Source organism: Lampetra fluviatilis, chromosome 6, assembly GCF_964198595.1.
Source record: "Lampetra fluviatilis chromosome 6, kcLamFluv1.1, whole genome shotgun sequence".
Classification (NCBI taxonomy): Eukaryota; Metazoa; Chordata; class Hyperoartia; order Petromyzontiformes; family Petromyzontidae; genus Lampetra; species Lampetra fluviatilis.
In genome coordinates, this window is record NC_136280.1 from 11,918,030 (window position 1) to 11,943,628 (window position 25,599).

The window sequence follows — 25,599 nt, forward strand, 5'->3', positions numbered from 1 at the left end:
ATGCACCATGACTGTATACATTTTTTGTTAAAATTCAGTGCGTCCAGTCTGTAATTAAATTTTTCAAATATTTATTGCTGGCATTTTCTTTGCACTTGTACACGGGGAGAGAGTGTTTGGCGAAACTAAATCATATTTCATTCATTCCATCAAAACATTTAAAATTACATTATAATGAATCACTCCTTTTATGCTAATCTTTCCTTTAAACCACTTAGTTGTCATAAAAATAGAATTGCGCTAAAATATCCACTTCCATTTTCAGATGTATGTTTTATTTTAGAGGATAGAATGACAAAGTTGGCTGACCTAGATATTCTGTTTGCCATCGGCAGGATATGTCCAAGATAGAGTTATTGTAAGAAGAATAATGGTTACAATCGCTTCCACCTTATGTAATATAACCAAAATGTTCATACACACACGTGTGTGTGTGTCGACTTTTAAGTTACGACTATTACTTGTAGAAAAATCGTTGCCGTGCAGTGAAAAAAAATAAGAGACAGCTGTCATTTTCATCCTCCTCTCACAACCTTTAACAAGAGCACTAAAGAAAAATCTGCATTATTATATATTTAATAACAATAATACATTTCTAAGATAATAGGTATTGCGAGGTTCTTGTTTTAATATATTCTCAAGGATTTAAAGAATATTCTAGCAAAGTAATTGCGTTAAAAGGAGCACAAATTGACACATTAGGGCAATTTTGAACGAACCGTGTCAGTCTTCTGTATACGTTACTCCCACATCTACAGTGTTGGTATCGATTATATATCTTCCCAACTTATTGCGCCATTTCAATTAAATGCTTATTTGTTGCACAGAAAATCCCGATGAGCAAGACACAAAGCTAGTTTCTGGGTAATGAGAGGAGCCAAGTCAGCAGCCAGCCAGAACACTCGAGCCATAGATTATTTATAATAGTCGTTTGATTGTTATATTCATCTTAATTTTTACTTGTTTGTTTTCTTTTATTTTAGATTAATAATTTAGTTTTACATTTTGCATTCAGTGTCTCTCAATTGCAGTTAGTTTTTGCTTCAGAATACTCTAATATATAATTCACAAATACATCTGGCCATTGTTTTGTGAGCTGTAAGAGAGTTTGTCTTCCTGAACTTATTGAACCAATTTTCAAGTCTGAAGCATGTCAGGGGACATAGTGTTGTGTCCTATGAACACATTTTATGTAATACCTGTGCGCGTGTGTGTGCACATGTGCATACTGATTTATTACCATAAATGAGCCAATATTTTAACTGGGAAGCTAAGAAAATCATTCAATGCAGTTTATTTTTTTATTTTCTAAATTTAATTTTCACCACATCAGTCAAGCAATACCCGTAATAAATCAACACACAATCAAGTGATCACGTAGTAAGTAATCAATGCACGCTTCCCTTATATTATGATTGATTGAGGTGGTGGTGTCGGTTATTAAACGTATCGAAGAAGTCAATGCATCCTGTGTTTAAAAGCATTGCAAAAAAAAAACGCTTAGTATGCTGCGGTTGTGCCTGAACAATTATTACCACAAGTATTTCATTGAAGAAAAAGAAAACAGGGGAGGTACAGCCAGGGCCGGATTAGGATTTTGTAGGCCCCTGGGCTACAGGGTACTGTGAGACCCCCAGTAATAGTTTCAATAGGAAAACAAAGTTAAATAAAAAATACAATTTATTTTTACAAGGCGAACAACAAATACAATTCAGCATTCACAAATGAAGTAACTTTTCACTTCATCTGTGGAGGCCCTCCAGCTGGCAGAGGCCCCTGGGCTGCACCCCCTAAAGATCATGCCTGAATCCGGCCCTGGGTACAGCGTATGGTTAGGTGGGGTTGGGTGGGGGTGACGCCAGAGGAAAAGCGTAATGGGGTAACATGAACAAGCGAGTTAGGGTCCCATACAGGGGGTAAACGATATCAATGGAAGATACATCGTGGAGGGGCGATGCTTTGAGGAGTGTTGTGCGGGAGGCGAATGAGGGTGTGAGGGTGTGGTGTGTGTTCGAGTTCTACTCACGGTCGCGAATATTGTATCCAGTCCTGGGCCTCCCCGAGGTTGACTCAGTCTCAAATGTGTACCTGGTGCAGTGTGTAAACATCGCCACTGGAGCGACAAAGGTGGTCGGGAATGGTTCTGGCCACCCATCCCCTCGTGTACCATTCCGGCCTTCATAAGTACTCGCTAACAGAACTTGCCCCAACAGTTTGTTAAGGCTATGCAGGATATCTTTGTCTTTGTATGTTGTGGAGGTTGGGTGCTTAAACATTTTTAGTTCGCATCCCATTCATGATTTTTTAGCTGCAGTAATGTAATAAGAGTTAACACATTGGACTTACTAGCCAGAGGTCACCGGATTGGATTCGATGCCTCACGCATCAGTTGAAACAATGGGCAATATGTTTTAATCCTCCCCCTGGCTTCTGCCTTCCAAGCAGCATCCATAGGTTCACCACAGTCATTCGAATGGCAGGTCGCCAGCATGGAACAAGAGGCCAAATACCATTTCGAGGGCTGTGCTTGAGCTCCCTCTTCTGCAGGTTACTCTGCCAGCAGTGGCGTGACCAAGTAATTGCATGATTGCACCTTTATGGAGTAATAATAAATGAATTAAAAAAACCTTGTTCGCATGAGTTGTCATCGTCAGGATTTTCTGTGGGCCTTTATTTTATTTTGTGCTATCAATTTTCAATTGATGAGCCGCTGTGTTGAGCTGTCCTTTGTGGCCAGGTCACTTCTGAAAAATGAGTTAATACCCCAGTGGGTTTGCTTGGTAGGATGGGGATGATCTTCTTTCAATTGTATGTGTTTGGGTGATTTGTTTACCTTACTTATACTTTGCACAACTATCATGTTTTTGTACTGTTTGTTGTTATAACATTCTTACCCCGGTGGTAATCCAACACTCAGGAACTTCACGTCTCCTAAATGCAGATGGAACAACACTCCTCACAGAGAAGGACAAAATACTTCCAAGGTGGGCTGAACACTTCAGCGCAGTCCTCAACCAGCCATCATGCATAAATGAGGAGGCAATTGCGAGACTGCCTCAAGTTGAAATAAACCAGTCCCTTGCTGTTCTAACATCCATTGAGGAAACTAGAAAAGCCATAAGCCTTCTCTCATCAGGCAAAGCTCCAGGGTCCGATGCTATTCCAATGGAAATCTATAAGGCTGGAGGGCCTCGCTTAGTCGAGAAACTGACCAACCTCTTCCAGTCTCTTTGGAAATTAGAAGCCGTTTCCCAGGAGTTCAAGGATGCCTCTATAATCCATCTCTATAAGAAGAAAGGCAATCGGCAGGCCTGCAACAACCATAGAGGGATCTCCATACTATCAATCGCTGGCAAAATCTTGGCAAGAATCCTTCTGAATCACCTAATTGTCCACCTAGACCAGGGTTTGCTACCTGAGAGTCAGTGTGGTTTCAGAAAAGACCGCAGAACCACTGACATGGTATTTACTGCCCAACAAAATGCTGATATTTGTATGGCTTTCGTTGATCTAACAAAAGCATTCGACACAGCCGGGAGGGCCTATGGAAGATCATGGCCAAGTATGGGTGTCCAGACAAGTTCATTGGCATCATGCACAAACTCCATGATGGCCAGTGTCAGAGACCAGCAAGAACTCTCTGATACGTTCCCAATCACAAACGGGTTGAAGCAAGGCTGCGTTCTAGCGCCAACACTCTTCAGCATGGTGTTTTCTGCCATGCTGCAAGACTCATTCCAGAACCACAACACTGTAATTATCTTAATCTACCATTTTGACGGTGGGCTATTCAATCTGTGGAGGATGCAAGCCAAAACTAGAGTGGAGGAATTTACTGTTCGATAACTTTTGTTTGCTGATGATTGTGCTCTGGCTGCTGGCTCAAATAAAGATCTACAGGACAATATGGACCACTTCTCCTCAGCTTGCAACAACTTCGGCCTAACAATCAGCACAAAGAAGACTGAAGTCCTGTACCAACCTCCTCTTGGGAAACCCTACACTGAGCCCACCATCTTTGTGAATGGGCAAAAGCTTTCAGCCGTTGACAAGTTTACTTACCCTGGTAGTACTCTGTCTCGTGCTGTGCACATAGATGATGAAGTTAACATCAGGATTGTCAAGGCCAGTGCAGCCTTTGGACGTCTATGTGACTCGGTATGGGAAAGGACAGGCATCAAGCAGGAGACAAAACTGAAGGTCTACCAGGCTGTTGTCTTACCAACTCTTCTGTATGGGGTGAAAGCCTGGACAGTCTACCAGCGCCATGCAAAGAAATTGAACCATCTCCACCAGAAACTGTCTGAGAAAACTGCTGAGGATGAAGTGGCAGGACAGAATCCCTGACACTGAAGTCCTCAACAAGGCCAATATACCTTGCTTGTGAAGGAACAGCTTAGATGGACTGGCCACGTGACCAGAATGCCCTGCGTGAGACTGCCAAAACAAGTCTTTTTTGGCGAGCTGACAAATGGCAAGCGAGCACAAGGTGGCCCCAAAAAGCACAACAAAGGGCACCCTGAAAGCTTCCTTGAAGAGCTTTGAATTCGACCTGAAAAGCTGGGCACCCCTAGCTCAGGACCGACCTGCCCGGAGAAGAAAAGTACAGGATGGTGCAGTCTTCTGTGAGAGCAGGAGAAGCTCCTGTGCTATCTTGAAGAGACCGCAGCTCAAATCTACCAAGGAAGGACTTGTGGCTGCACCCCAGAGCTCTACATCCTCCCTGACCTGTCCATTGTGCCACAGAGAATTCCGGGCTCGGATTGGCCTGTTCAGCCATCTGCACACTCATCAAAACCCAACAAAATAACAAATGTGCCATGGTCATCATCAACTATGATGAACAAACAAGAGAGAGGGTAATGCTCAGACACATTGGGGGGCTCAAAGCAGAAATGATCTTGTTGATGCCCCATTTCAAATGGCTGAAATGACATAGTGCTAATTTCCCATTAACATTGCTGTTGTGCGCATATGCGGGGACGATACTCTATGCGGCGTCGGAAGCTCATTTCATGCTAATCTCTCTCCCTAATCCCTCTCTCCCTAATCTCCCCCATTAACATAGCTGATGTGCTTGCGTCCGGGGATGGAATTCATTTCCAGCTCAGACCCTGCCTGCTTGCCTTTCGCCACATATATAACCTCTTGTTTTAACAGCTCTCTCGCTGGTTCAGCAGTTCCACTGCTGGATTATTTTTTTCCGCCTGAGGACGACCGCTTGTGTTGCGATCAATACGTCGTGATATAAAAAAAAAATCTACCTACGTGACTCTACCGAAAGAGCCAAAGAGTATTGATTCCTGCAGTCACGAAAGCTTCAAATCAAGATTGAAAAGATAGTATGCTGATATTCTTTCGCACTCAACGTAGCCAACCACGCTAATCAGAGATGCGGGAAGTAATTAGATGATGGAGATGTAGAAATACATAGATATACAGTGAGATATGAAAGAAGATTGATGCAGGCAACCTATTTATGATATATCAATTAGCATCCTATGTTAATTAGCTTGTTGTGTTCATGAGGATTTGATACAATTAATCCGTGGCCCCTTGAGCTGCTTGGAGCCATGAGCCGAATGCTTGGGCCTAGTGCATCCACAGGTCTTGGCTTTTCTGAAAGTTTTTTGTTGGGTACAGTATTTCCATATGTTATACAACACTTAGTAGGCGATATTAAGTCGTTACCATTCACATGAGGTGATGGGGGTGAGCCCTTTGCTAGATCCAGGCTGCGTTTAAATGTCCTACATGGTGACGTGAGAATAAAATGGTATCGTAGTAGTAGTGAAATTCATTTACACACACTGCTGCTTGGGAGAAAAAAAATCAGCATATCTCATTAACTCGGTTGGAGAAATAAAGAGCCGTCTGAATGGGCAATGCTCAAATCAGCAGCATAATGTGCAGGTAATAGAATCAAGGAGGAATTCACAGGCGAGTGGCAAGATAAACAGAGGACTGTATCTGCATTTTTATTTAGCTCTAGGCAGAGAATGCACTGCTTGAAATGTCACTAACTCCTACATCCATCATCCATGGACTGTACCTAATCCTTGAATGATGAATTTCCATTCTATAGAACAGAAGGACAGGCGTACTTACAAAAGTTGTACTTCGATGTTGGTCAATGGAGAAGTTGCTTGGCAATATACTCACTCATCTTACTTGTGAGTGCTTATCGCATGTCTTTATTTTCTCATTCAGGGGAAAATATCTAGGCTACGCTACTTTCCCAATTGTATTGATTAGTATCATTCGCTTCTTCTACTTTTATAAAACTCTTTAAATACTGTATATAACTAATTCGGGGTATGTTGTGGTGTAACTTGTTAAGCACACTGGAATTGAAATACAGAGGTCACAATATCGAGGCACTGGAGTTGAAATAATGAGTGTTTCTTCTTCTTGGTTCTTTCGGTAAAGTCACGTAGAAGGGAAGTAATAAAATAATAAAAATAAAACATAATAAAATAAAATAATTCTCACGACGTTTCGGCTACAACGCAAGCAGCCGTCTTCAGGTGAAGAATGAGACACTACCAAGCTAGGAGCTTATATATAAGCTGGGTTGGAGGTGGAAGAGCGCCTTAACAAAAAGAATGTGCATAGCCGAAACGTCGTGAGAATTATTTTATTTTATTATGTTTTATTTTTATTATTTTATTACTTCCCTTCTACGTGACTTTACCGAAAGAACCAAGAAGATGAATCCCTGCAGTCACGAAAGCTTTAAATCGAAATGAGTATGTTTCTTAAACACTTTATCTCAAATAGATGTATGTAGCACCTTAATCCAATGTGCTTTGCACCAATTATAAAATTGTATATAAGATGATAGTAGATTAAATAAAGAGTAGGATTATTTAAAGTAGTGGTGTATTAATGGTGACAGGAGGACTGGTGCTAGTGGTTAAGGTGGGTTTGGGGTAGGGTTTGGGTTAGTAATCGGGATAGTGATAGGAGTAGGGGTGATAATATGGGTTGGGGTAGGTTAGGGTTGGGGTGGGGTTAGGCGTAGTGAAAGGGGTAGTGATAGGAGTAGGGGTAATTATAGGGGTTGGGGTAGGTTAGGGGTTGAAGTAGGGTTAGGGGTAGTGATAGGGGTAGTGATAGGTGTAGGGGTGATGATAGGGGTTGGCGTAGGTTAGGGGTTGGGGTAGGGTTAGGGGTAGTCATACGTTTCGTGGTAGTTATAGGGGTAAAGGTGATGATAGGGGTTGGGGAAGGCCTGTTCATAGCTGGGCGGAGGGCAGGGAGTAGCAGTAGCAGGATGGGAAAGGGAGAAGAGATGGGGGTTGTTTTAAGGAAGGATTGGAAGCAGGTTATGGCAAAGATGATTATCTTTGTGCATTGGGAGTGTGTTTCAGTGAAGGGGAGCAAGAAGGGAAAATGAACGAAAGCGAGACTGGGGGCAGGGCAAGAGAGGAACAGAGAGGGATGGTAGAGACTGGGAGCGTAGACGATGGGATGGGACAGAGGAGTAAGACACGAGGGAAGTAAGATAGGGTTGGGGCAAGACGATGGGGGATTACCCTAAACTATGTTCAATCCATTGGACATAAATGGGTACACTCCAGTTCGTTGTGTGGTTGGTAAAATGTGGATACTCCCACCTATTCCAATAAACTTGGCCAGCATCGAAGAATAGGCCAAAATATCATCTGCAAAGCTCCCTCAAATGGAGGCCCTTCCAGCAGCAGTTCCGTGAGCAAGCAGTTTAACGACTTTATAGCTACAATTATATGGTGCCGTTATTATGAATGCATTGGTATGTGTTATGTGCTTGTAATGAATATTAGCTGTAGATCCAATGCAGTATTTAGTGATTACGTTAGTTTTGCAAGGAAGTGCTGGGTTTAGCAAGTAGAGAAAGGGCATAGTTTTAAAAGATGATACAATTTAGTAAAACTACACAAGCAAGCACAGTTATGTGCATGCTCGCTTAAATGTAAATGGTTTACTAAGCTAAAGAAATACAGCAATGCAATGGTTTTCCGCTTGCCAAATGCATGCATTATAAGGTCGCACTCATTACACACAAAGTGCTTGCCACAAATGAATCACAACACTTTGCTCATCTCGTCAAAGAGCAAAAACCATCACGCAAACTCTGGTCATTCTAGGCTTTTGGCTGGCCATCGAACAAAGACCTGTCACTGCATCGCGCGCTTTCATATGCGCTTCTGAAGCCATCTGGAACGCTCTTCGTTCCGATATTAAAAAAGGCGCTGGAGCTATGGACTTTTAAATCTAGATTGAAAACTTCTTTCTTTAGAACAGTTTGTTTGTGTTTTGTTTGTTCTCCTTCCCCCGAACCTCCGATTAGCATGGTTGGTTGTGTATGAAATAGGTTCAACTTACACACATACAATAGCATCTGATGAGTTTGCTACCTTTGTGTAAATATACAATCGACAAATATGAAATAATAATACACAAGAGCTGTTATCTATGATGCACTGTCATTTTAACCTTGATCCTAGAACGGTTTTCAAGTTTCCAAAATATCTTCAAAAGTATGTACACATTAGATATCAACCAAGTACCTTAGCCAATTATTCCTCCATATAAAACAATTATATTACTCACTCAACCTCGTCCTACTCTGCTGTTATCCTGCTAAATTTCTCCTGAGACCAACTCTGCCTGAGACAACAGCATTTCGGTGGCATAAATTAAATCAGTAGTCAGAAGGGTAGCATTAACACAAGAAGCGTCGTGAACGCATTTAAATATTGTGAGGACGCACACATTTTATCAAGCTCGCATTGAATAATCCAAGCATCAGAGTATGTGTTTAGATGGCAGGCATCCAATACCACTTCAAGCTAAAATTGTGAAACATTACAGTTATCTCAGAGCTTTGATTATTCTTTTGGTTCAGTCATGTGATTGATTGGTTTTATCGCGTGTCAAAATTGACACGTGACAGCTGTACAGTCGAGTCAAATGTCAAGATTTCTTGCCGCTCAAACAGTGCTCATTCGCACAGGTCTGAACCTGTGGTGGTAACTCTACATGACTATGGTAAGTGCCAGTTTATTTATATCCCCGTGGACGTATGACTGGAACATGAAACTCGCGACGACTCTCTCTTGGTTCCCCCACAGCAGCAGCCCAGAGACCTGTTCCATGCCAACTTTTATCCTCTCCTCGACCCGGCCACGCCCCTTTTCCCATTGACTCTCTCACCTCATCTGGGCCGGTCTGTCCCTGTCTCAATTATTATTTACGACCACTTAGGTCACGTGCTACCCTTACGCGACCCTGTCAGTGCCGTCGCGTCAATTATTATTTATGACCACTTAGGTCACGTGCTACCCTTACGCGACCCTGTCAGTGCGGTCGCGTCAATTATTATTTACGACCACTTAGGTCACGTGCTACCCTTACGCGACCCTGTCAGTGCCGTCGCGTCAATTATTATTTACTACCACTTACAGTGAGGGAAAAAAGTATTTGATCCCCTGCTGATTTTGTACGTTTGCCCACTGACAAAGAAATTATCAGTCTATAATTTTAATGGTAGGTTTATTTGAACAGTGAGAGACAGAATAACAACAGAAAAATCCAGAAAAACACATGTCAAAAATGTTATACATTGATTTGCATTTTAATGAGGGAAATAAGTATTTGCCCCCCTCTCAATCAGAAAGATTTCTGGCTCCCAGGTGTCTTTTATACAGATAATGAGCTGAGATTAGGAGCACACTCTTAAAGGGAGTGCTCCTAATCTCAGCTTGTTACCTGTATAAAAGACACCTGTTCACAGAAGCAATCAATAAATCAGATTCCAAACTCTCCATCATGGCCAAGACCAAAGAGCTCTCCAATGATGTCAGGGACAAGATTGTAGACCTACACAAGGCTGGAATGGGCTACAAGACCATCGCCAAGCAGCTTGGTGAGAAGGTGACAACAGTTGGTGCGATTATTCGCAAATGGAAGAAACACAAAAGAACTGTCAATCTCCCTCGGCCTGGGGCTCCATGCAAGATCTCACCTCGTGGAGTTGCAATGATCATGAGAACGGTGAGGAATCAGCCCAGAACTACACGGGAGGATCTTGTCAATGATCTCAAGGCAGCTGGGACCATAGTCACCAAGAAAACAGTTGGTAACACACTATGCCGTGAAGGACTGAAATCCTGCAGCGCCCGCAAGGTCCCCCTGCACAAGAAAGCACATATACATGCCCGTCTGAAGTTTGCCAATGAACATCTGAATGATTCAGAGGACAACTGGGTGAAAGTGTTGTTTGGAGAAGGAGGAATGCTGCCTATGACTCCAAGAACACCATCCCCACCATCAAACATGGAGGTGGAAACATTATGCTTTGGGGGTGTTTTTATGCTAAGGGGACAGGACAACTTCACCGCATCAAAGGGACGATGGACAGGGTCATGTACCGTCAAATCTTGGGTGAGAACCTCCTTTCCTCAGCCAGGGCATTGAAAATTGGTCGTGGATGGGTATTCTAGCATGACAATGACCCAAAACACACGGCAAGGCAACAAAGGAGTGGCTCAAGGAGAAGCACATTAAGGTCCTGGAGTGGCCTAGCCAGTCTCCAGACCTTAATTCCATAGAAAAATCTGTGGAGGGAGCTGAAGGTTCGAGTTGCCAAACGTCAGCCTCGAAACCCTAATGACTTGGAGAAGATCTGCAAAGAGGAGTGGGACAAAATCCCTCCTGAGATGTGTGCAAACCTGGTGGCCAACTACAAGAAACGTCTGACCTCTGTGATTGCCAACAAGGGTTTTTGCCACCAAGTACTAAGTCATGTTTTGCAGAGGGGTCAAATACGTATTTCCCTCATTAAAATGCAAATCAATTTATAACATTTTTGACATGCGTTTTTCTGGATTTTTTTGTTGTTATCCTGTCTCTCACTGTTCAAATAAACCTACCATTAAAATTATAGACTGATCATTTATTTGTCAGTGGGCAAATGTACAAAATCAGCAGGGGATCAAATACTTTTTTCCCTCACTGTAGGTCACGTGCTATCCTTACGCACCCCTGTCAGTGCCCGTCGCGTCAATTAGTAACCACAGCAACAAGGAGCCGTACTGTCCTTACACAGGTAACCATGCCTTCCACCCACCCTCTTTGCAAAAGTGATGATGTCGTTATGCTCTGAAGTTGTTAATTAAAGGCTATCAATCAGTCATGATGACAGACTATTAAGCTGTGCCCAGAAATATGATAGATTCATTATCATCAACAAGCACTATTGTCTATCTACTGCTGAATGGAGATCTGGTTATGCCTTTGCCATCCTTAATGGTCCTGCGAATCCATAATCCATCTCACTCCTGGAAATGAAATGCACTCATCACTCCATCTGCAGTGGTCGTCAGCGTATGATTAGGTGCTGTAATACACCACATAATGTGTAGCACCTAATGCAAAACACCAACACCACTTCTAGGAACCTACCACAAAGTACAACATTGCCCCATGCTGTCAGATGAGAATGTTATCATTGGTGTAACGTTTTGATACTTTTCAATGTCAAAGCTGAATAAATTGATCAAACTGAACACATTGAAACCATGTGTCTTCATAGACAGCAATCTAAAATTGAAATAAGGACAATTCAACACGGCGTTTAATTTGACGAAACGGGACTGTGCAAATAATAGGATATACATTTAAACGTAACAGTCACCAAAAATTAAGAAACACTTGAGCTATGCTTTGAATGTGTTATACCATGCATGATGTTTGAGTTTTTGTCTGTTTATTCTGGATGAAACGTAATTATTTCATACTTGCTGGAAGTACACGGCATTGCCCGGGTGAAAAAGACACACACACATCGACTTGCACACACACAGACATCGACCGACACACTCAAACACATTGACATACACACACACACACATTTGGACTCAAACACACACATCGACTCACACACACATCGATTTACACACACACACATCGGCTTCAACACACACATACATAGACTCACACACACATCGAACTACACACACACACATATGGACGTACACACACATGCATATCGACTAACACACACACACATGAATTCACACACACTCATCGACTCACACACGCACATAGAGCCACACACACACACATCGACTTACACACAGACATATCGAATTACACGCACACAGCAAATTACACACACACATGGACTTACACACACACACATCGACGTACACACACACATCGACTTACACATACACATATATCGACTCACACACACATCAACTCATACACACATGGACTTACACACACACAATTATATTTACACACACACATGGACCCGCACACACACATGGACTTACGCACACACATCGACTCACACACACATCGACTTACACACACACATCGACTAACACACACATCGACTCGCACACACACATCGACTCACACACACGGCTTGACAGTCAGGATCAAGTTCCGCTCTGAGTCGTCTCTCCAAAGCTCACGGCTCACCACCAGAGTGGGGGGCATAAACTCCACATACGATTGGCGAGTGTTTGACATCATGGTGGATGCAGACTGCAGCACGCACACCGGCCAGTCCTTCATCATGCCCAAGATGGCAGTTCTGCTCTGTATCCTACTGCTGTCCCTCCCGACCATATCTAATGCCAAACTCAACTCTACCACCGGCGAAGCTTGTTATTTCTCGGCCATACTTGATGCTCCATTTGCCACTACACCTGCTAGTGAAACAGCTTCTTCTACACTCCATCATCTCTGTCCCATTACTTCATCATCCTTTCACAGAAAATACCTGTGCAATCTATTAATTCTACTTTTCTTGTTTCTGGGAGGTATTGAGCTTCACCCTGGTCCAAATGTAAAGAACTCATATCATTTTGTAGATTTTTCTGGCAGAAAAGGTGTTGGTGTTCTACACGTCAACATCAGAGGGCTTGTGATTAAATTAAGTCAACTTAAATTAGAAGTGGCAAATCTGTACCCGGACATTTTTTGCCTTACAGAAACATTTCTCACTCCAGCCGTCAATGACTTGCAGATTACGATTGACAACAACAACCTTTTTCAGCTTGACCGAGGGTCTAAAGGAGGTGGAATCGCCATCTATGTTCGTAGTACTATTTTATGTTCACAAGCTCATTCCTTGTTTAAAAAAAAATGGTGCTTTGAAGGTCTGGCTCTCAGAATCACTCTCCCTAAAAATCAACAGATATTGGTAGTATGCTGAGACCGCCTAGTGGTAAGGATTTTGAAGCTGGGACTGCACTGAGGGAGCTTCTTGAGGGCCGCCCTAAAGGTGAAATAGTTTTAGTGGGTGATCTGAATTGGAATGTGTTAAATCCGCTGGCCGTGGCCACACATTTTGCAAATCAATTTAACATATTTCAATTATTAAATGTCCCCACAACTCCCAACCTAAAAAATCTGTGACAGTCATCTCTGCTTGACGTCCTGTTGACTAACGCCCCTCACAATTTCCCACTTACTCGTGTTCTGGGTAATAACCTTAGTGATCACTCCTTCATATTTGGGTTGAGATCGTCAGCGAGACCCAAAGCTCCCCCCCCCCATAAATTGGTTGATAAGCACTCCATGAGACACTTCAGCATACAGGCATTTACTAATTATGTGCTTCACTCTGATATTGACAAGGTCTGCGATATCCCCAACCTGACTATGGCTTGGGAGACATTCAGGTACACGTTTCTCTAAATTATTGACAAACATGCTACGTTGGTTAGATTTAAAATTAAACACAACCGCCCACCATGGTTTGATCCTTTGATTACTAAGCTCATGAAAACTAGGGACAAGGCCTGGGCATGTTCTCAGAAAAGTAATTTGGTCAATAACTGGCTAGAGTACAGGATTTTAAGGAATAGATGTATCAAAAAAATCCGGCATGCAAAAAATGCATATTTTTCCTCCACTCTCCTGGAATCACATGACAATGCCAGGATCTTCTGGAAAACAGTAAAATTGATCGAAAAGGCATCTAAAACAGATAATCTTCCCTTTGTGCTTAACCGAAATGGGGACTATTTTTCAGAGCCCAAAAATAGTCAACAATTTTTACCTTAAATTTTCTGAAGCTGGTGACCTTTTTGATAATGTAATGGGAGTCATCCCTGCTCATGCAATTTACTACACCCCTGTCCAAACTTTTAAACGAATTTAGTTTCAAGCCTATCCACGAAGGTAATGTTCTGAAACAACTGTCCTACCTCAAAGGGTCCTCCTCTACCGGAGCGGATAGTATTCCCGTCTTTCCTCTGATAATTGTTCATCACCTAATATACAAACCTATAGCCCATATTTTCAACCTGTCCATCAAAGAAGCATCAGTACCTCCAGAACGGAAACATTCCTATGTTCGTCCACTTCACAAAGGGGGCCCTAAAGATGATCCAAATAACTACCGACCTATCTCAATTTTGTCCCTGTTGATGCAAAATTTAGAAAAATGATTGAACTACCAAATTAGCAGTTTCCTGTCCGACGACAATCTTTTACATCGAAACCAATCTGGGTTCTGAAAAAATACAGCACCACATCTGCTCCATTAGACTCTCTAAATCACATGTATAGTAGCATTGATAAGCAGTACTGTTCCAGTTTTTTCCTGACTTGTCCAAAGCCTTTGATACAGTCGACCACAACACCCTGCTTAGTAAACGAAGTTGCCTCCGTTTCTCCAAACACGCAGTGGAATGGTTAAAAAATACCTCTATTCTCGCATCCAAACTGTATTCATAGATGGTTGGAGGTCAAACAGTGTTAAGATAACAAAAGGGGTTCCACAGGGTTCCATCCTTGGCCGCCTCTTGTTCTCTCTTCATGTCAATGACTTGGGCACTGACCTGGATTATTCCAGGGTAAATCTGTTTGCAAATGACACGATACTGATTACTGCTGGCCGCTCTCCGGATGACGTGATTACTAAGCTCCATGGTGATTTCAACAAACTACAACATCAGCGAGTTGCTCTTGAACTAGTCCCGAATACCTCCAAAACCAAGATGCTATGCTTCTCACCAGGACTAAAGCAGGAAGTTATTTTTCCCTAATTACATTCCTTAAATAATTATAAAATAGAGAAAGTGAAGATCTATAAGTATCTTGGGGTCATTTTTGATTCAAAACTTAATTTTCAAGATCACATTGATTAAATTGGTAAAAAGACAAAATAAAAAATTGGTTTTCTGTATTGACACAAGCATTGCTTCCCCCCCCCTATGTTCCATTTGGAACTTCCTCTACTTGATTACTGTGACATCGTATATAAATCAGCCCCAAGTACTGTATTGAAGAAGCTTGACTCAATTTATCATTCGGCCTTAAGATTTGCATTGAACTGCCTATATAGGATCCACCACTGAGATCTCTCTGTTGGGTCAAACTTAACATCTCTTAATGATCGACGGCTTGTGCATCAGATCTTATTTATTCACGATGTACTTACAAAAAAATCAGCAGACTGCCTGCTGGATCTCCTCACTGTTTAGAAGAACAAATGTGACCTAAGGTCCTCGCTCATTTACCAGCTTCACATTCCTTATTGCCGTACAAATACTAGAGGAAGGGCCTTTGCTGTTGATGCTCCCAGGATCTGGATTGCTATTGCCAACAAACTGCAACTTGGATCACTACCTGTGAGATCTTCACTCAAACTGCTCTTGAGGAGCTGTACACCCCTAGTTGCCACTGCTATGCAGAGTGGCCTGAAACCAAATGCATCGCTCCGGATGACCGCTCCAAAGTATGATCTTGAGTTTTGATTATAGTGTGCTAATCTTTAAAGGTGTATTGCAATTTTTTGATATTCCTGCAGATACTCCTGCTGTTATGGAGTGACTCATGCTGCCAACTATGGCTGCAAAGTTTAGTCGTACATGTTATGTATATCGTTTATTGTTAAATTTGAATCACAGTTCCTATGATCACTGTTACATTGTTTTTATATCTTTATTTTGGTGATTTCGAAAATGTATGGTTTAGCCATGTGTGTTTGTTGAAGTACAGAGTTAGCCTGATAACTTTTATCTAAATTGTCTAATGGTTGTTATTGTTTGACTTGCATCCCACTGGGATGTTTGCACACAGCGTTGATATACGGTGTTTTTTTCTTGAAGACTTTGATCTTTTTCCCTGGATTTTTCTGTTGCGCGTAGTCAATTTAAGATGTTCTTTGTTCATGTTTTTGTTTGTTGCGGTGGCACCCGAGTCAAGAGCCGCAATGCTCACAGGGCTAGACCTAATAAATGAACTGAACTGGCTGTAGTACTAGCTATACTAACTCTATAGTAGTGTGTACTGGCTGTAGTCGTAGATATACTAATTCTATAATAGTGTAGTGGGCCCAACTGAGTCGCAGACGTACTTCTTAGAGGCAACATATTTATTACACCAACACGAATACACAAAGGGGTAGCTGCCCCTTTACCAGATAACAGCCTAGGGTGGTAGGACCACCCGGCTAACTACACTAACATACTGGGAGTTAGCTACAATGGACCGGACGCCAGCTCGGGTTTCGGACTACGTGTTGGAGACTCTTCTTGGACATAGAACGTAGATCTTCAGATGACGGGAGCAACGCCGACCCCGGTCCCTTCAGGAACCCGGCTTATATGCTCCCGAATCGGGGCCGGCTCTGCCCTTGGCCCCGCCCACCTTTGAGAGAGCTCTGGCTCTCGACTCTTCTTGAGACAACTTTCCCCCGGACACGTGACCACCCCTGAGCCCCCACCTGGGGGCCCCCTGTAGACTTTACCAGTCACGTACCTTCGGGGTCAACCAGAGTGCCATGGCCTAGGGTAACCCTGTCCCTGGGCTGACACTCTCCCACTCCCTCCGTTAGGAGACAGCACTGCACTGCATGCGTGGTGCCACTCACCAAGCCCTCACTAGGGCTGGTAGTCCACCCACTTACGGGTGTCCACGATGACGGTCCATCGCACGCCATGCCCCTCTAGGGCCGGCACAATACAGTGACATCCCCAATGTCACTACAATAGTCATCTTTGGTTCTTTCGATAAAGTCACGTAGATTGAAAAATAATAATCAAATAGAATTAATAATAAACAAATAACCACTAATGTAGACTGTAGCCTTGTTTTTAATCGGAGTGAGTGTACTGGCAGTCTATAATGTAGACTGTAGCCTGGTTATTAAGTTTGGTGAGTGTACTGGCAGTCTATAATGTAGGAGGCTAAGTCACTCTCCATTACTTGTGTGTATACACACTTTATTTTTCAATTTAATCTGAATTCAAAACCCACATCTCCATTACCCTTCACGCACTTCAGTACTCATGGCCAACGCTCACCCCCGACTCTGAATTGTCAGCCCCACGCTCGCCCCTAACACTGTCACTTGAACGTTCATGATTCGCCAACTAGGCGGCATCAGTATGACTTAAAGTCCTGGCTAGATGCATGCAGCAATGTGTGAACATTTATGCTGTGCCATTCTGAGTGTTGAGTGTGTAACATTATCACACAAAAATAACACACACTAAAAGCATACAAACATAAAAATATGCATGGTAAATAAATCGTTCTCAGTCGATTCATTCACACCTTGCAACGGATGCAGCACTCCCACGGCACTACTTTTCCACGCAGAGATAAGAATCATAGCAGCGTCAAACCAAGTATGGCCAAAACATTACCCCCATGTTCTGGAAAACAGACCTCATTAGGTAAACTTTGTAGATCCGAAACACGCGTTCAATAAAGCCGTGTTGGGCAAAGTTTTTCCTGTACTTTGCCATTTAATCATATTTTTATACATATAATAAATAATAACTGCAACCCTTAGGGTAGATTTTTTTAAACCCTTCAGCTGGATTGAGGTCAAGGATGTGACACCTAAACAAACCATTGTGCAAATTTGCTCTGCCAAGAAACCACTCTTTGTGTAATCTTGGAAAATAACCAAATATGTTCCCTTTTATTAACTGTGGCAGAATTACGTGAGTCCAGAGCTCAACCCTTGTCTCACAAGAGCACTCAAGGGTCCTGTGCTAAATGTCGCAGCAGTTTTGTGCATCTTAAGCGTACACCATCAGATCAATACTCCATACACAATCTTATTTCCATGTTGCACAAGCATTTTTTAAACAAATTGAGTGCTCTATGATGTAACTTTTAAATTGTTTCAAAAGTTTAGAAAAGCTATGCTTGGAAATGAATAGCTTGATTGCAAATAACCCATCGTCATTTAGATGGTAGCTGCCATTATTGTACATTTAGCCACATAATGGCATGTCCTTATCGTTTTTAATGCAATTAAATTATTCAGCGTGTATGTGCATGTATCTGTGCGTGTATTTGTGTGACTGGACAAAATAACCACAATGTCCTTGCTGGTTACCAGTCAGTAACAATGTGGTGTGCTGTGGGCAATGCCATTTGAGGAAGGCCTATATTAATTAGCTGTTCCCCTCGTGGCATGCACGCAGCCACCACAGCGGCCAATGGGGGCCTTGGACGGGTGTGAGGGGACTACTAACCCCTCACACCTTCAAAATGACCACCCCCAACCCCACCCAGGGTTAATCCAGAAACAGCTGGAAACCACTGCAGATGGTCCACGTGGAATGTTTGAACGCTCACTGCAGAGGAGAGGCTGCCATTCCTCCTATGCTTCTATGTTAGCGGCTTGACCGGTACCACCTCAACCTCTGTAGAATACAGGAGGTCCATTGGGCTGGTTTTGGCTACAGTTACTCTGAGGAATGGACGGTTCTCCACTAAGGGCAGGACACTGCCAACCAACAGAAAGTGGCTCCAATCTGAGCAAAAGAATAAAAGGAGTGTGGGAGCGTGGTGGTGGTTTGGGAAGCTGTGAGTTCCAGAGCTCTTCCAGCAGGCCAGGCTATTTTGTCTGCCACCACAATACCAATCAGTTTTTTTGTTGGCTGGATAGAGGGGGATAAATGGGAATTGCATAGGTTAGAGAAGGAATGGGCTGATGTAGTACGTGAGGGTGTGAAATTGAATTGACTTGCCGATAACTGATACCAGCGGTGTCATCATCGATTTCTGTAGAGGAGGCTCCTGGACAGTTGGAGTCAGTTGCCCTCCAACAACAATGGAGAGCAGAGGAGTAACGCTCACACACCTAGCAGAGCGCTGAGCAGCTAAAACTCATGGAAGTTGCAGAGTGGGGAAAACAGGTGGTGCATGTTAGTCATCTCAGTCAGTCAACCCATAATACCTGGATCTGTCCCGTGATCTCCTTGTCAGCGAGCCTTTGATGTTTCACGTGGCCTCAAAGCGCACATAGCCTTGCACGTCATCACCACTTAGTGGCAAATGGTGACTATTGTTGTTACATGCAGTCATGAGTCAAGGTGGACCTTCCTTGATGTAAGATCTGTGGTGATATCACCGCATATTCTTGGCAAATTGCAGATGTTGTTATGCTTGCCATCTGTGTGCGTCTTTGTGATTCTATAAGCGTAACGCTTTAAATATTTTCGTCGCAGGGTAAAATGCAAGAGAGGCATATCGTTCATTGGTGTCCTGCCCAGCGAAACGAATGTTTTTGACATTAACACTGAAATCAACAATGGAGAGAAGTTTTCGACTGCCACACTGCAGATCACCCTGAAAAGTGGAGCTACACGAGACGGGTGAGTGTTTCAAATCGGAATTAATCAACCACGTGAATGAATGTAAACCGTATGGACAACTCTGTATTTTTGCTTAAAGAAATGCAGTTTATTAATATCCCATTTATCAAGCAGGTTCTTGCATTATTTATGCTTTTGGGTGGTTATGAGTTCATTACCATAAATGACAATGAAATGAAGAACACTATCTCTTCTAATATTAACAATTATTGTATCCCTTTCATCCCACTAATATTATTGCAATTGTTATCCATTATTCATATTGTATGCGGGACATAACACATTTATAATGATGTTTCGTGTTAAGATGCGTGCCCTTTATTCGAGTAAATTATTGTAACTGAAGGAAACTACAAAAATCAATTGTAGTGTTCTCTTCTTGATGATTATTTTTTTAATCAAAAACAATGACTCGGGCTTATTCTTTGGTTCTTTCGGTAAAGTCACGTATAAAGATAAAATAATAAATTAATAAATTAAATAATAGCATACTACGACGTTTCGATTGCAACACAAGCAATCATCATCAGGTATAAAAGAAATAGCAACAAAAATCTAACCAGAAAACTATAGACAGACATATAAGCAGACAGATATCACAAAGATACACAGAGAGAGAACACGTATCGGCACAAAGAGAGAGGGATCGTCTCTGTGACGAGGCCTTAAATATAGAGAGGGGGCGGGGGCGGAGAGAGGGAGGGGGCAGAGAAAAAATTAGCATGTCAATGAGTGGACGACGACGTGGTACTGTACGCAAGCTTGAAAATTAGGAGAAAGACACACTAAAATTAAATAACCTAGCAAAATATCGAAATGTAATGTAATGCAACAGAGAGTCGGTCAACACACAATTAACGCATAGCCTGGTTGATTACGTATTTCAAAGATTGCTAAGTTAGAATTTAAGTGTGAAAATTCCAAAGAGAGGACACAGGCAGAGAGAGAAAACAAAAAACCAGAGAGAGAGAAAAAAGATAAGCTTAAAACTTCCCCGTAGAAGTGGTTCCCCGTAGAAGTGGTTCAATCTTAATTAAGATTAATTAAGATTGAACCACTGTTGACCGACTCTCTGTGTTGCATTACATTACATTTCGATATTTTGCTAGGTTATTTAATTTTAGTGTGTCTTTCTCCTAATTTTCAAGCTTGCGTACAGTACCACGTCGTCGTCCACTCATTGACATGCTAATTTTTACTCTGCCCCCTCCCTCTCTCCGCCCCCACCCCCTCTCTATATTTAAGGCCTCGTCACAGAGACGATCCCTCTCTCTTTGTGCCGATACGTGTTTTCTCTCTGTGTATCTTTGTGATATCTGTCTGCTTATATGTCTGTCTATAGTTTTCTGGTTAGATTTTTGTTGCTATTTCTTTTATACCTCATGATGATTGCTTGTGTTGCAATCGAAACGTCGAGGTATGCTATTATTTAATTTATTAATTTATTATTTTATCTTTATACGTGACTTTACCGAAAGAACCAAAGAATAATTCCTGCAGTCACGAAAGCTCCAAAATTCAGAATGACTCGGGCATTAGTAAAGTGGTTACTTTTTCCGTGCACAAGTTGCCGCTATGCTTTCCAATTCATTTGAAACTTCCCTTTATTAATTTCGCAATCTTAAATGTTTCCTCAATACCACACAGGTTCAGTGTTTTACATTATCTGCCTTTAAGAAACTTCTATAATTGACTTAAGTGAACATTTTGTACAATTATATACACACACATTTACTTGCTTGGGACTTAACATTTTACCATTTAGTGCTGTAGATGAAGCACTTGACACACAATCCCAATCAGGAATGTTCATATCCTATTCATAAAATTACATCTTTTTTTATAGGGAAAGCCAATGGTGGTTACGCTGCAAAGAAACTTACCTTGCTCTTGGGGTTGTGGAATTTCCACCTACAAAAACTAGCACCACCCCAAAGTTCGTTTGAGCACACAGAACCATTTGATTTGGCTTTTTGACTCGCTTTAAGCAAGCTGAAAATTACTGTTATTCAAATTATACCTGTCCCCATTGCTATTTTATAGAGTAATTGAGCACATAAAAGCACCCAGTAATCTGAATAATTGTATTTTTTCTCTAAACATTACTGCAGTGTTTATTTTTAACCAACGAGTAAAGAATGGTAACATTGAAACCATAAATACAGTTGACTGAATTATTAATAAATATCCCACTTAATGTGTTTGCCATGAATTATATGACAAGTCAAAAGAGCTCGGTTTGCACATTTGTTTAATCAGAGTGGAGTCAATCCCTGGTTAAATCCTTTTTTGTTGCTAAGCGAGCGAAACATTGTCATGCCAATTGAGTCTGCATCTCCAGCAGGATATTCATCGGGGTTTTTTTAGATCACAGAAGTATTTATTCAACATAATAAGGAATTTATTTCACGATCAAATAATATTGGGGCAAGTTTTGTCAGAGTTTAAAGAGAAATCCTCTAATTTCTGGTTGATGCATGCAGCTGCCATCTATTAAAGAAAATGCATTTCTATGACAACATCAAAACAATAGATTATCTGGAGGGATTGAAAACAACCTCAGAGTCACAGATACATTAAACCCTGAATTATATGCCTGCTTAGAGAACTATTCGATGCAATTGTCATGTCAATTGATACAATTTTGCATATGTATGGGTACAGTAACCAGCGAGCGCGAACAAATTACGTTGTGCATGCATGCAGAGCATCCGATGATTGTTTTGTTTTCGCTTGCAGTTTCTCGCTAGTTAGGATACCTCACAAAATGGACAATTGGTTAAAATATTGATGTTCATTAGTCATACGTTTATTTCTCAGAACCTTGCCAGGTCAGGCAAAGGGGCACTCGGTTGAAATCAAATTCAACACGGGGGCACAATAGCCCAAAAAGTTTGAGAACCACTGCTGTAATGGTTAGCACACTGTCACTCCGGTTCAATCTACTGGTGCAGCAGTTGAAACAATGGGTGAGTTGTGTTTGTAATTTCCCCGCGTTTATCTACCCAGCAGAGTACATAGGGGGTAGACGACACTTGGTCGATCGTCAGGCCACGTGTGTTGGGGATAAAGTGTGGGTACTCCAGCCTCAACTCATCAGCCTGGAGAAGTAGGCGAGAATGCCTTGTAGATATGGTCTGTAGAGCTCCCTTTATTTGATATATACCAGCAGTGGGCTTGAAAAAGTGAATTCAATGCTGTACCTTTACCTTTGCTTTCCTTCACTACAATTACTGTAGTAGTGTAGTCGTGAAATTCGCGTAACTAATTAAGAGCCTGCCTACAGACTGTTACTTGAAGGGAGCCCTGGGCTTGTTCAACAAAACTGCACATTCCAAAGTGAAGCAAAGTTAGCGCATACATTTATTTTACATATACAGTGACTAATATACACACAAAAAAACATTCAATAATAAAAACCCATTTTACTATTTTAAAATACGTATTATTTAATTATATTTGAATAGCAATACATTGTTTTTTTATGTTGTATGATAATTATCTTTACATTTCTTGCATTCGTATTCATATATCCTTCATGACACAACATTTTCATAGCAAAAATAATATTATGAATACACACATTTAACAAAGGTCATGGTTCACTCCTGGTGGATTATGCTCTCCAGGTGAGAGAGGAACAGCTGCCCTTAGCGTAGGAGTTTAAGTACCTCGGGATCTCTTTCGCCAGTGATGGTAAGTTGGAGAGGGCGATCGGCCGGCGGATCAGTAAAGTGTCCGCAGTGTTGCGGGCACTGTACCATTCCATGGTAGTGAAGCGGAAGATGAGTTCTCGAACAAAGCTCTCGGTTTACAGGCCGATCTACGTTCCCACCCTCACCTATGATCATGAGATTTGGGTAATGACCGAAAGAATGAGATCCTGGGTACAAGGGGCCGAAATGTGCTCACTCTTCGTGATTGGGTGAGGAGCTCGGTAATCCGGGAGAGCCTCAAAGTCGATCTCAAGGGGGGAAAAAACCCGATTTTTTTTTGCAAATGTTCTCGGGTTATTGGTTTTGTATTTTAAAAAACCCGATTTTGTAAAGAGAAAAAAACAAGTCAAGTTGTCGTCAATCGGCGCCAGAGTCATCGGATTCGCTGTCCTCTTTGATCATCTCAACCGCACCGTCCAAGAAAGTGGGAATGTTGCTCTTGATGAAGACGACCTTTTTCACCGACTTCATGCTCAGGCTGTTCCTCAGCTTGGAGTGAATGAAGACCGTGGTGGAGAAGTTCCTCTCGGATGCGGGACTGGATGTGGCAATGCTGAACAGCTTGACGGCAATCTTTTGCAGCTCAGGCCATTCACTACCATCAGACAGCCAATACTCCATCGGCGTCTTGCGATCTTTGACCATCATCTTGTAGCGGAACGTGTTGTTTGTCTTCTCTTTGGTGGGGGCTATAATAATTATAGGAATTAACTGGCAATAAAACCGAATAAAACCGGATTTTTGGCCATCTGAGATGATCGTTTTTTAATAAATACCATGAAAACCCAATGGAAAAAAACACGATGCTGCCAGCCTTGGTCGATCTGCTGCTCCTCCACATCTAGAGGGGCCAGTTGAGGTGGTTCGAGTACCTGGTAAGGATACCCCTTGGTAGACTTCCCTTGGAACTCTACCAGATCTCGGGGCCGGCCCAGGACATGCTGGTGGGACTGTCGCTTGGCTGGACTGGGAACGCCTGGGAATTCCCCAGGAAGAGCGAGAGTCAGTCGCCAGGGAAAGGGAGGTCTGGACTGCCGTACTCAACATGATGCCGCCGCGACCCTCACCAGGACAAGCGGATTGAGAAACAAACGAACGAACATTTGAAAATCTTAATATGTGGTCGTTATCACCTTGTTTTAGTTTTTACATAAACTGTCAAATGTGAAATGCATTTACACACAACATTGGATTTAAAAAAAACCTTAACAAATATATATAGGATTGTAAGAACAGAATAATTCTCTAGAAAATATGGTAATGCGAGTAAATTCTGGGAACATCAAAACCTCTGAGCACTCCATAGTTATTTGAATTTTGTTAAACTACAATTAATTTAATGACGACAGTACACTTCATAGTAAAATATACTTTCTAATGAGAGATAATATTGGATATATAGCGCACATCTTATTTGACTTCAAATGCGTATAAATAAGATGCATAGTACGAATTCCTTGGGAGCAGTTGTGCATATACGTGTGCAATAGATCTTGCAATCCTGCTTTATAAGCCATGGCTATTCATCCTATTTACTTAGAGGTATAAACATTTCCGTCCGCTTCTAATTGTTAAATGCAGTGCATTTAGTAAGTACAAGGGCTCTTAATTGCCTTTGGTGTTATTCTTTCACTATTGACCTATTCTATGAAAGTTATCAGAATCAGAATATTTTTTTCGACTGGAGGAATCCAATGAGCAATGAAGCTCTTTTTTCAAAGATGTCCAGTATGGGGAAGTGATAAATGTATCATCATTCCTCTGCAGTCGATAAAATAGATACCACTTTTCAGGGAAGCCCACAATAATTTTCTTGCGGCATACTTGTCCCTGTCATATGAATGTGGAATTTCCACAACTGGCTCAGAGCTGTAAAAAGTAGATGAGCACTACATCAATGCTCATTTAATGAGAAAATCACTTTGACTACATGAACTGCACCAACTATTTGAACTCATATATCTCTGTACCAGGTCAATTCATTAGGATGTTTTGTTTTTGGTTCAGCATAGCAGGTAATGTATGTATTTAAGGTATTTTTGCGAGCAGTTACACTCCGTATTGTGAGATAACTTTTTTCTTCTGTGTTGCATATCTGGCTCACTGGGAACTGAGATATTGGCGTATTTGTGAAAAGGTCGGATTTGTGAACATCTATAGCAATTGATGGGGGGGGGGCGATACTTTACTGTGCCGTAGAAGTACATTAATCTACGGGAGATTAACAATATGCTGTTGTGTGAAAAGGTCAAATT

General features: G+C 41.9%; 1 protein-coding gene across 1 annotated transcript in view; it reads left to right on the forward strand.

Annotated features, from left to right (window-relative positions):
- Positions 1-25,599, forward strand: part of LOC144933147 (transmembrane protein 132E-like) — a 555,499-nt gene that overhangs the window by 313,914 nt on the left and 215,986 nt on the right. Inside the window, exon 3 of the mRNA XM_078857737.1 lies at positions 19,482-19,628. Coding sequence (XP_078713863.1) covers positions 19,482-19,628 — 147 coding nt within the window. The remainder of the gene's footprint in view (positions 1-19,481; positions 19,629-25,599) is intronic.